General features: G+C 34.3%; 1 protein-coding gene across 2 annotated transcripts; it reads right to left on the bottom strand.

The window, feature by feature from the left end:
- Positions 1-7,190, bottom strand: LOC103405901 (notchless protein homolog). Of its 2 annotated transcripts, XM_070816769.1 has the most exons (14): positions 6,818-7,175; positions 6,470-6,551; positions 6,057-6,146; positions 5,810-5,935; positions 5,399-5,526; positions 4,595-4,794; positions 4,281-4,344; positions 3,586-3,696; positions 2,859-2,996; positions 1,673-1,815; positions 1,542-1,596; positions 823-879; positions 432-522; positions 1-331 (listed from the first exon to the last, which is right to left on the bottom strand). In XM_070816769.1, the coding sequence occupies exons 1-13, from the start codon at positions 6,965-6,967 to the stop codon at positions 439-441; spliced, it is 1,428 nt and encodes a 475-aa protein (XP_070672870.1). In that variant the 5' UTR covers positions 6,968-7,175; the 3' UTR covers positions 1-331; positions 432-438. The 2 variants fall into 2 exon arrangements, with proteins under 2 accessions (XP_070672870.1, XP_070672869.1); XM_070816768.1 differs by having other exon boundaries at positions 1-522; positions 6,818-7,190.
- Positions 7,191-12,366: the final 5,176 nt, after the last annotated feature.

Raw genomic sequence — 12,366 nt, 5'->3', positions numbered from 1 at the left:
TACAAAACGAGATAAGCATATATTGGCAATTTGGCATGATAGCAGAAGATTCAGAAGACAGGAATCAGCTGCAGGAATACATTTCCGGACTAGTTCAGGGTTCGTTTCCCTCCAATATAACCAAAAACAAATATTAATGCACAAAATAATTATATAAACTACCTTATGGCACAACTCTAAATAAGAAAACTTGGCCGCCTTGCTATTCCACATCAGACAGCTCGCAGAATGCTCGCCCCCAATGGATTGAAATTTTAATGCTGATTTAGGAGCTTTTCATGGCAATCTTTCTTGTGACGGATTCTTAGATTCCCAATCTTTGTTCATATCCCTGTATTTGTACAGGATACATTATATCGTACCAAATACTTCAATGCTCAATTACCATCATCATGTATTTCAGTTATCTAGTTGCCCGGACTTTGGCCTACCATTAGTCTAGCCCATCCATAGCTTCAGAACTCTATCCTTGCCACCCGAGGCAACCTTCCCACCATCTGGACTCCAATCGACAGCAAAAACCTTTCAAAAACAAATTAAAATTTAAAAAATGGGCCTCACCATGTGTCAATATAAAGAGGGCATGTATACTACGTGCGTAAAGCTTGTCACGGGTGCACGTGGTAATTCATTCTAAGTAATATCCAAAAACATTTGGTAAAATGGAGAATTGAAAATTTGCTAGCGTTGCCTACAATGGTCTGCTGATTTAGCATCTGTTTTTGGGAATCTTCCTATATGTCTATGTTTCCATCCTCCTCCAAGCATGCTTCAATAAATGTAACAGTAAATCAGTGCCTTTGAGGTGAAGCGAAAACATACCTCATCAGCATGGCCTGGAAGGTCTTGTTTTAGCGCCCGTGCCCTGATATCCCAAACCTATATGATTGAAAGAAAAAAAAATTAAAAAATAAAAAAAATCAGCCATAGGTCATGGATATAACCCCGAGAAATTCCACCATTAACAAAAAGGGTATAGCACCCAAACCAAGGAACACAATAACAAAACAAGTGTAAGGAATCTGAATTAGTTGCTCAAACATTGGAGTTCATACATGATGAAAATATTCAATAATCTGGGATCTAAAAACGGAGATCAAGGTTTCCATGGTTGCTAATGCCACGAGCACACCCATGTACAGAACCCCAAAACACCAGGTCAAAGCTAAGAAATACGCCTTATAGTAGTGAAATGATTAACGGATATTAAAAGACAACAATTTATTTCTCAGATGTATGAAAACAAGATCAGGATAAACATACTCAAATTATTAGGATGTCATATGGAAACAATCAAACTAATGTCTAGTTTACACGAACTGAGATTTAAACCACTAGCAAAATTTGAGATGATTCGTTTTGTGACATGTAGAATTATCAAAATGTGAAGAAGTCACAATGTCAATTATTTTCTCCACGTACACCACATTATGTTTCGTGATGCGTTTCTAATGCAATGTAAAATCTTAGTCTCACTCCTTTTGATAGGAAACCTTATCACCACCAAACAATAAAAAGTTCATAACCAGTTAATGGTTTACCTTGAGAGTGGAATCTTTGCTGCCACTAACAAGCAGCCTACTGTCTGCCGACCAGCTGTGAGGCAATATGTAATAATTAGCCATACAACATAAGAATTTGAATAACATAAATAATTGAATTCAATTCAGACCTGATCTGGTAGACAGGGCCAACATGGCCCCGGAAAGCTGCAACAAATTTTCCAGTAGTACAGTTCCATAACTTGACAGACCTATCAAATGAGGCACTTGCTATCCATTGCCCATCAGGTGAAAAGCAGACGTGGTTTACAAGCTATTACCAAGAAAACATTTTCACCAATCCATTATAAAGCGTAAATGATGAAAACTTCAAACTACACGTATTGGTTTTGAGAATTCATCTTATCAGAAACATGAACATGAGCACCCCTAAAAAGCAAGCAGTAATCAGAGCTCTAAGTTTAAGGCCTGTGCTGCAATGAAGATGCATCGTGCGTATTTTGGGAACTCAAAATTGCCTCATTTCATCTACTATGAAATAAAACATCTTACTCAAAATTGAATCCGAATTACCTTGCAGAACTAAAGATGAAAACAACAGTCTGTTGATTGGCATGACATATTTTTTAGTTGTAGCCAGAGGCGGTGAGGAATAAAAAAATGGCATGTTTGGTTCATCAGAAAACAGCTTTGTGTTCCATAATCATGAAAAACTTGTTCGCCCAAAAAAGAAAAACAGAAATACGTTACCAAACAAGCTCTCACAATTTGACCCAAAAAAAAGTTCTCACAACTGTCTTGAAATTCTAAAAACATAATGATTTATAGACAGCTGCAGACCAAGGTAATGCAGGAAAGTCTCTAAAGCAAATTAAGATTAGCCATTCATTTAACCTACGAAATTCACGTAGAATGCACAAAGACTCGACTTCACGTGTGTGGGATGAAGCACTGAACATCAAGGATAACGGTCTTCTTCAGGAGGTTAAAAGCTGACAGGTTCATCATTTTAAATCTTTTCAAAGGATGGAAGCCTAAATTCACAACCCGAGTAGCTAGCTCTCAATGATTGAATAGTAACTCACCACAGGAGGGTTGGGAGGATGAACCATTATGATTTACAAACAAGGAAGGTGTCACTACCAGACCATGCCTAAAGCTAAGTAAGCCTTTACTAACGAAAAAAACTCAGGTAAGCTGACAAATAAGATCTTGTCATTTTAAGTCATAACTCATAAGCACACTGATACAGAAACACAAACTGGAAAATTAAGGTAGCATTCACTCCAAATAAAAATAATCAGGAACTTGGATTACAGTTAACAACCGAACATAGCGTTCAAGAAAATATTTTACCTGTTGATGACCTGTCATGCGAGTTTTAGGTTGTTTGCTGACAAAAGGTTCCCATAGAAACATTGTAAAATCATCGGATCCAGAAACCAATCTTTCAGGGGCATTGCCTTTCATTTTGTTATATCTTTCCAAAGCTGCCTATATGTCCGACGTTGAAAATATAATTAGTTTCATGGATGGGAAAAAGAGGTGGAGAGAGAGAGAGAGAGAGAGAGAGAGAGCATATATCAGGAGAGGTTATCACTTTAGTCAGCTAACTGTAACCTAATCACAACACTGACATGTGGCAATCAGTATAATAAAAACTCTCCAAATAAAAGCTTCAAAAAAGTTATCCTCAAGCTTAGTGAGTTATGAAAGAATCAGCATTGTAAAATCCATGATATACACTTCTTCAACACTGGTATTCCAGCGTAAGAATTGTTCAATCAAAGGTCAAGACCTTGCAGTTCCCAATTGAAAAAGAATGCAATAACGGAGATTCATAGTAAACATCAAAGAAAATAGATCTTGTCCTCCCCAACATTAATGTCAAAGAAAAAAAAACAAATGCCTGAGTGGCAGGCCTGAATCCTTAGAACTAGTAAAAGGGTACCAAATTTGTTTCTTTTTTGATACTAAAGTGTCACTATGAAAAAACAATATGAAACATATGAGACCTGAATAAAATAAACACTATCAAACCAGACAAGACTAATGCAACTACCAAAGCAGACAAAACAATTACCTTCTTCATTTCCTCTGGAGATGAATATTGCTTGCAAGTGTGATCAAAGGCTCCAGTACGAAGAACATATTCAGTACTCAATGTAAGAGAGTTAACCCAATGACCATGACCCTAAACATACCATGTAAGATATCAAAAGTCATGAAATGTAAATTACAGATATTAAGATGCATGAACGTCAACAAGTGCCATTCCATGGACAAGGCATATTAATTTAGACAAATAAGCATATTACTAACCATCAATGACTTAAAAGAAACAACAAACAACAGAACAATTGAGTTACAAAATTATAAGGTTGAATTAGAAATTTGAACTAGCTAATACAGAGTCTGGTGAAAGTTCCATAAGAAATCTAAAAACCATTGATGGAAAAATCGGGAATATGAATAGTCTATATACCATTAAACAAAACAAGGTCTAAGAGAAGAGATGGAAGCAGATTATCATTGAGATCCATAAAACAAAACCATTATATTTAGTCACGAAACACTTATCAATGTCTAATACAACAACGAAATTAACACATCCACAGCACAGAATAAAGCATAGAAATAAGTTATAGGGTATGAATAACTAACAATTTAAATGAGGTAATCACAATGTCAATAACTTAATTATATGTTACAAAACAAGCAATGATGCAAAAATCAGAGGTTCCGAACCAGCCACGACCCTATAGACGTATTACTTACCTTCAGTTCACGAATTAGTTTTCCTTGAGTGGTCTCCCATACTTTGATGGTACAATCCTGGGAGCTGTGACAGTTAAGATAGAGATATTTGTTATAAATCTGTAGCCAACTTCACCTCAATAATATCGAAAATATAAGAGCCACATGTAAATGGATGTCAGGTGGAGCATTCAAATTGATGACCATAATTATCATCCACAAAGTCTCTATTTATAGTTTACATAAACATGTTGAACATACCAACACATATTTCACATTCTTATCAGAAGTAAATGTTATTATTATTGAAAGAAATAGGAAAAAAAAATATATACCCTGTATATATGACACCATCTCCACCCCATTTTACACAAGTTACTGCAAGTGTGTGGCCACTAAGACATATAACAGATTTCCTCAACGTAACATCCCATATGCGTGCATCACCATCTTTGCTAGCACTTACAAAGCGTCGACACGGAGAGCTAAGGTGGACTGGTTCCCAAGAGATTCCAGTAATCCATTTCTTGTGGCCCTAACAAAAGAATAAAATAATATTTTCAGCAAACAAATATCAAAGAAACACTTGCTTCCCAGTAAGGGATTGTCAAGGAAAACGCAATTTTCAGGAACCCTCTTCTTTATTTAGTTGTTCTTACATAGCAGCCATCATGGCATCATCTTGATGGAGTCTAAATGGGGCATCACACTTGGACAAAAAGGTTACATAAATACAGACAACCTTATATGTGGATGTACTCAAAGTTTCAAATTGTAAATTTCAACATCCAAATCCAAGGGAGAAGATATCAACTTCCAAGTTATAAAGGTTTCAAAATTCATGACACATAAATCATTAATAACAATATGTTATAGGGGTACTTATTACGTATTTAAAAAGCATACAGGCACTCATTGTTTTACTCTTTATTGGAATGGGAACTCATTACTTAATAACATGCACAGAGAAAGAGGGAAGGCACATGTTCCAGTTAATTCAGCTGTTGAACATTATAGTATAGCAAGTTCCTCTATGTAGAAGAGGTTTCTCTCTATATGCATCACAAGCAACAAAGTACAATATGCCACAAACAACAGAGAAGTTTATAAAGATCAGTAATTGAAGTATAGATTCTTACGATAAGTGGATTGCCTGATGGATTCCCTGTCAGTGGATCCCAACATTGAAGTTCTCCAGACTTGCTGCCACTAACAAGATGCTTACCATCAGGTGACCATGCAATAGAAAGGACCCAATTCTTATGTCCTGAATAAAACAAGGTCCACTGTTAGTGCAAATAATATTATGACAAGTGATGAGGAATGACTACCCTCTTAACTTAGAAGTAATTGCATTATCATCTCTAATCCTACAGTAATCAAGAAAAGAAATGGTATGTTCTCAGATATCCAAATCATCTGTAATTCCTTCTCTTTTTTTATATGCAAGCTTATCTACTATTTCAAAATACTTTTCATAGTGTACAAACATAGTGCAATGTTCAAAAGTATAAAAATTAGGAATGTGATATAAAACTCAGACTCCAAACCTGTGCATGTGTGCAACGGCGTCTGAGTATTAAGGTCCCATAGTCGGACAGTTGTATCACCAGAACCACTAGCCAAATGTTGACCATCAGGACTAAAAGCAACTGAAAGTACAGCTTCTGTGTGACCTGCAGTGACAAAACATAGCTTTGATTTAATAATAAACAAAATTATATTCTCAACGGCATACAAGTAGCCAAAATTGGTATCCAGTAAGCCAATCCAGAGAAGGTTGATCACAAAAATTACCAGCAATTGTTGCTGAACAACGATGAACAGGACGAATTCGGAAAACAGCTTGTGGTTGATAAACTATGTTGAGTACCTTCTCCACGGAAACTGCCAAGGATTTTCACCAGAAAAGAGTAAAAAAGGTCGTACCCAGTGCACAAGGCTCCCGCTTTACGCAGGGTCTGGGAGAGGTGAATGTCGGCTAGCCTTACCCCCATTTATGGAGAGGCTGCTCCCAAGTCTCGAACCCGAGACCTACCGCTCATGGGCGAAGGCACTTGCCATCGCACCAAGTGCGACCTCTTTTCACCAGAAAAGAGTATCAAATGAAAAAGCGGCCCTAAAATCCCACAGTTGCTGTTGTTTAATATATGCACAACAATCATGGCAGCTGAAATACTGGCTAAAATTTTTGCCATTATCTAACTCACTTTTCTTCTTCTCTGCATATTTTCCAAGTGACTCAAGAAGTTCCTGATCTTGTATATAGAAAGCATAAGGTAGCCTCTCCTCCTGAACAAACCCGAAACGCAGACTTCATTACTTATATGAGCATGAAAAGCCACAACACATGAAGCAGGATCCACAAGAAATGTCAATGTCACAAATCACTTCTTGCCCATACATAATAAAGTTGGAAAAACATAGACTTAATCATTGCATTTCAAATTTTCTTACAAAATTGAAATTAGTCATTGCAATTCAACAGCTTTAACCAGGGGAATTACAAAATTCAACAGCAAGATGCAAAATTTGTAAAGAAGTAAAAATGATTATACATTTTTGAGAAGCTGATTGACGATTTGCTGAAGGTGTTGCGGCTCAGTGTTCTGAGGAAGGTAGACGGAGCTTCCTAATGGAGTCCCATCTGGGTCCGTCAGCAGGCACAACACAGTCTTCCCCTCTGTTTCTTCCACCTCCATAGCCATTGCTGATGCAATGTCCAAGTTGGAGAATCCTTCTTCTGTAAAAGTTGAGATTTTTGGGACTACATATAGCTATGGGTTCAGGGAGTTCAAAAATTGGGGGCGAGGGGTTTAGGAATCAGGGTTTAGAGATTAGGGTTTGTCAGATGCAGCAGTGGTCGCGGTTTATTGGTTTCACGATTGTGTCATGGGTTCGAGTTCCGCAACCAACAAATTAGTATTCTTTATTTGCCATTTTTTATGAATCCATTTCATTCCATGGCTAAGAAGATTGGTTAAGCTAATAGTATTCTTTTTTACTTGTAAACGAAAGATTTTAGCTTTGAATTCTCGTCAAAGGTAAATTTGAATCACATTCTTGCTAACACATTGTGAAGTTTAAGCAACTCTCCACCCCTTTAGTGTAGATACTATTGTTTGTTAAAAAAAAAAAAAAAATTAGTTGGGTTGTTCATTCATTGCTTTTATATAAAAATTAGAGACTCGAAGAACTTTGCTATTCTATAAACGTGATATTGTGGACAGAGAATTTGAACTCGAGTTTTCAGATGTAAAGTTGAATTTTTTAATCATCTGAGCTTCAAGTCATTTTCATAAGCATTTTTTCAGGAGGACTTATATTTGTAAAGTTGAATCTCTTACACCAATATGTATTTAGATGGTAGAAGTAAAGTAGTTGAAAATGTTAAATTACGGGGCGGCAAAAAACAAGGGATAAAAATTTTGGGGGTAAAGCGATAAGTTATGTTAGACTTGGGGGTTTCTTATAGTTTATTTTCTCTATTTGTGCTTAAGTTGATTTGTCATTATAGTCTGATAAATAAATATTCCGATTATAACATGAGCGGATCGACTAAAAGTATTTTTTGACAACTAAAAATTAGCTTTTTGACAATTAAAGTTGGTTATATTTGGAATAAAAATTTGCTTTAGAGTCATTAGTGAAACACATGTCAAATGTTTATTTATGAAAATCGAATCTAAAACCTTTCACTTACAAGTAAATATGAATAAAACTCTATCGTAATACTAGGCGTAACGTCAAATCACCCTTCAATAAAGTTACTGTAGATAGTAAACTAGGCATTAGATCATAAAAACGATACCATAATTAAAGGTCATCATTCCTAAAACATGTTTTAGGCCCAAATTTTGATAAAACCGGGTGAATAAGTTCGTGGTAGTCGAGGCCCATAACTTGAGGCTTCTCCTACGTTTCCAATCCATGATCGAAAGTCCATCATCCTTAAACAAGTGATTGAATTTTTTTCAAGTATCCAATTACTTATATTATAATATTGGAAGTACCATACCGTATTTTTAACGTACTGAAAAATATCTCAAAATTGGAGGGTGAAATCATTTAATTATAGAAGCGCAATCAACCTGTAAAACACTAATTCCAAACTTCTACTAAGTTGATTGTGCTTCTAGAATCGAACCTTTTTTTTTAACACGAATTAAGCTAGTAGAGGTGCAAAGTGGTATTTACATAATTCATTCACAATAACAGTCACAGCGATGGAACGAGACAGATAACCAAGTTATGACAGTTCACTATAGGTAATGTTAAGGTGTAGACAAAATTCACAAACTAAATAATGTGTCATCAATATAACTCGTTTATCAACGCTTAAGTAATAATTCAAGGGTAATACTAGAGATACTAAATTTGGAGATAAAGTTTTGGAAACTAAGAGACATAGAAGTTGATGATTGGTATATTACTTAAACGTTGATAAACGTGTTTATTTCTATTGGTGACACATCATTTAGTTTGCAAATTTAGTCTCCAAATTTAGTCTCTTTAGCATTACCCATAATTCAATCATCAACTTTCATATTATTTATTTTATAAAATTTAGTCTATAAGTCTACCTAAATTGCTTTTAATAAAAGCTAGCCAATGAAATTTGAGAAGAGATACATAGATGGTCCGAGTAGTAATACAGTTTTTTCCAATTAAGTACTAATACTATGATGACCTGAGATACTTGTACACTCATTAAAGTTCATGTCAGGCCTAACAAAGCCAATGAAGGAGTTGAGGTCGAAAGAGATTGATCTGGTTCCAGTAATGCTAGATGATTGTCATTTTTGTAGGATCCACTCTATAATGTATTTTAACGATTTAAATAGTTTTAATAATGTTAGGCCATTGTCATAAGATACACGTTTTGTGGGGCTCACTCCGTAATGTATTTCAATGATGCGAACTGTTAATTTTTTAGGTCGTCCTTCAAAGATCATTCTACAAATCACCCAAATATGAAATTATATGAATGTTCAATCAAGGGTTTAAGGTTTCTTTGAGAACCGTATTAGTCAATTTTCTTCACTACAAATGAACGTTTTAATAATTTTAAATTTATCTAATTTTCTGCAAGGATATTCTATGAATGATGTTCTAAATGATAGACGGTTCAGATCGTCAAAATTTATTACAGAGTGGAGCCTACAAAAACTTATGTCAAAATTTGTGCAAGAAAAGTGGTGTCATGGATCTAACCCATATATATATATATATATATACATGTATGTATGTATATATGTATGTATGTATATACCCACACACACACACACATATTTATACATACACACACATACACATATATATACATACATATCTTTTAAGCAAACATGGGTGTGCTAACCTTTTGCACTCAAGTTCGAATCTTCCTCCTTTAGAGCATGTTATGAATGAAAATTGAAATAATTTTGGTTCTTTAGTTTTACGCATTTAGAAAAATATCAGAATGGAGAAACAGTTCACCTTTAAACTTTCCCATGTACTAACACGTAAAAAATAAAAAATAAAGTATTAATGTTTCTTATGATCTATAATCAAATACCTAAACAAAAAAGTCTTAATATAGGTTTCTCGACTAAACTGTTGTTGTTTACATTGAGTTGTTAATAAGATTATTCAAGTGAAGATCGAATTTGTTTCCCACCAACAAAGTTCCTGGAAAATTCTCATAAAACTAAAAACTAAATAGAACTCTTAACACTTTCTTTGGAAAGTTGAACATAAGTTCTTGGAAAGTACCACACCAATTTCTTCTTGGAGACTTGAGTTACACTTCATTTAGTGGAAATTATTTCTTAGTCTATCTTTAAGAGGTTGGTTGGTACATTCCGAAACACATTCTTTTATGCTTATTTAACTCTAGATTTTTTTTTTTGGGGCCTTATTTACTCAAGGGAGAGAGAGGATGTGGTAGCACAGAGAAAGATAAGGCTGAGGAATTTTTGTGATGCATGTTTTCCATCACTTGTGCCTTTATTGATAAATATAGCGAATTTTCTTGCCTTGCAAGTAATGCAATCCTAAACGAATAATATTTTTTATTATCATAAAAATAATCAATTAATAATTTACACAATCACACATGTAACATTTTCGTCGTATTCCATGCCTTGCAAGTAATGCAATCATAAACGAATAAGATTGTCAACTATCATAATATAATCTGTTAATAATTTATACAATCACACATGTAACATTTTCGTCATATTTTTATCACATGGAATTAATATCATAACATTTGCCTAATTTTTGTAAGAATGATCAATGAATGATGTTAAAAAAAATAGACGGTTCAAAAATACATTACAAAATAGGTTCCACAAAAAATTTTGTCAAAAATTGGGTAAAAAAAATGGCGTCAAAAATTGTGTCAAAAGTTGTGGAATAACCTTTTTTTTATTTCTTTTTAATATGAAGAAACACTGACTCCTTTTTCATTATTCGTTTTTTCTTTCTTCCACTTGTAATATTTGATTCTTTAGTGTGATCGATGTGTGATATAGACCTGCAAACTAAATTCCTCCAGACTACATGACCTTGAATATTCAAGGGTCGACTGTCATATGACCTTGAACAGCTCCTAAAAGTATCTCAGGTCATTATAGTATTAGTACTTAATTGTAAAAAACTGTATTACTACTCGGACCATCAATGTATCTCTTCTCAAATGTCATTGGCTACCTTTTATTAAAAACAATTTAGGTAAACTTGTAGACTAAATTTTATAAACTAAATGATATGAAAGTTGATGATTGAATTATGGGTAATACTAGGAAGACTAAATTTGCAAACTAAATGACGTGTCACCAACAGGAATAAACATGTTTATCAACGTTTAAGAAATATATCAATTATCAACTTCTCTGTCTCTTAGTTTCCAAAACTTTTTCTTCAAATTTAATCTCCCTAACATTACCCTTGAATTATTACTCAAGCGTTGACGGGTTCTATTAATGACACATTATTTAGTTTGTGAATTTTGTCTATACCTTAGCATTACCTATAGTAAACTGTCATAACTTGGTTATTTGTCTCGTTATTGTGAATGAATTATGTAAATACCACTTTGCACCTCTACTAGCTTAATTCGTGTTAAAAAAAAGTTCGATTCTGGAAGCACAATCAACTTAGTAGAAATTGGAATTAGTGTTTTACAGGTTGATTACGCTTCTATAATGAAATGATTTCACCCTCCAATTTTGAGATATTTTTCAGTGTGTTAAAAATACGGTTTAGTACATTCAGTATTATAATAAAAGTAATTGAATATTTGAAAAATATTCAATCACTTGTATTAAGAACTTAGTGTATTAGGACCATGTTATGCACACCACAAAATTTCTCCCAATATTCATATTCATGCTCGGTGAGAACGGACGCAACCCAAATCGGTTGTGCTGTTTATTTTTGCTTGTTCTTATTCCTCTAACAACCATTTTTTTAACCATCTTGATGACTTGTCCCGTTCATTTGGAAGGAACAGAATCCAAGTCAAATTCATCATATTTTCATAAATGCAAGTCAATATTTTGACTGGATTTCTTTCAACAACCAATAGCATGTCTTGTTTAATCTTTACAGGTGGTTTGTTAGTTGAAACGAATTAGATCCTGACATTGATGAATCATCATATTTTTATAAATGCAAGTCAATATTTTGACTGGATTTCTTTCAACAACCAATAGCATGTCTTGTTTAATCTTTACAGGTGGTTTGTTAGTTGAAACGAATAACAAGCTCGTATTCCATACAGAATGTTTTAGGTTTGATTTTTGATATTGATGAATCACACTGGTCAGAGAAAGCTGAAATGTCTATGTGAGTTATTCTATCTCTAGAAAAGATAAACTACTGTAACAACTGGTCCCTTATTATAATTTCCTTCTAATATTTCCAACATAATAGTGTGTTGTGTTATACAGAAGATGATCTAAGGCAACAACCCTATTCAAGTAGTCACTTTTGCGTTTGTTAAAAAGTTTTGATGTGACATGCCTGGTTGAAAAGTACTTTGAAGGGAACAGAGAAGCCCCGCAAGCCCCACAACCCCCGGTCAGTTTGTTTTCTTGTAGTGCCATAGTTGTTATGTTTT

The sequence above is a fragment of the Malus domestica genome, chromosome 17 (genome assembly GCF_042453785.1).
Source record: "Malus domestica chromosome 17, GDT2T_hap1".
In the NCBI taxonomy this organism is placed as follows: Eukaryota; Viridiplantae; Streptophyta; class Magnoliopsida; order Rosales; family Rosaceae; genus Malus; species Malus domestica.
Note: the sequence above shows the minus strand (reverse complement) of the source record. Positions and strands in the feature narration are given on the sequence as shown.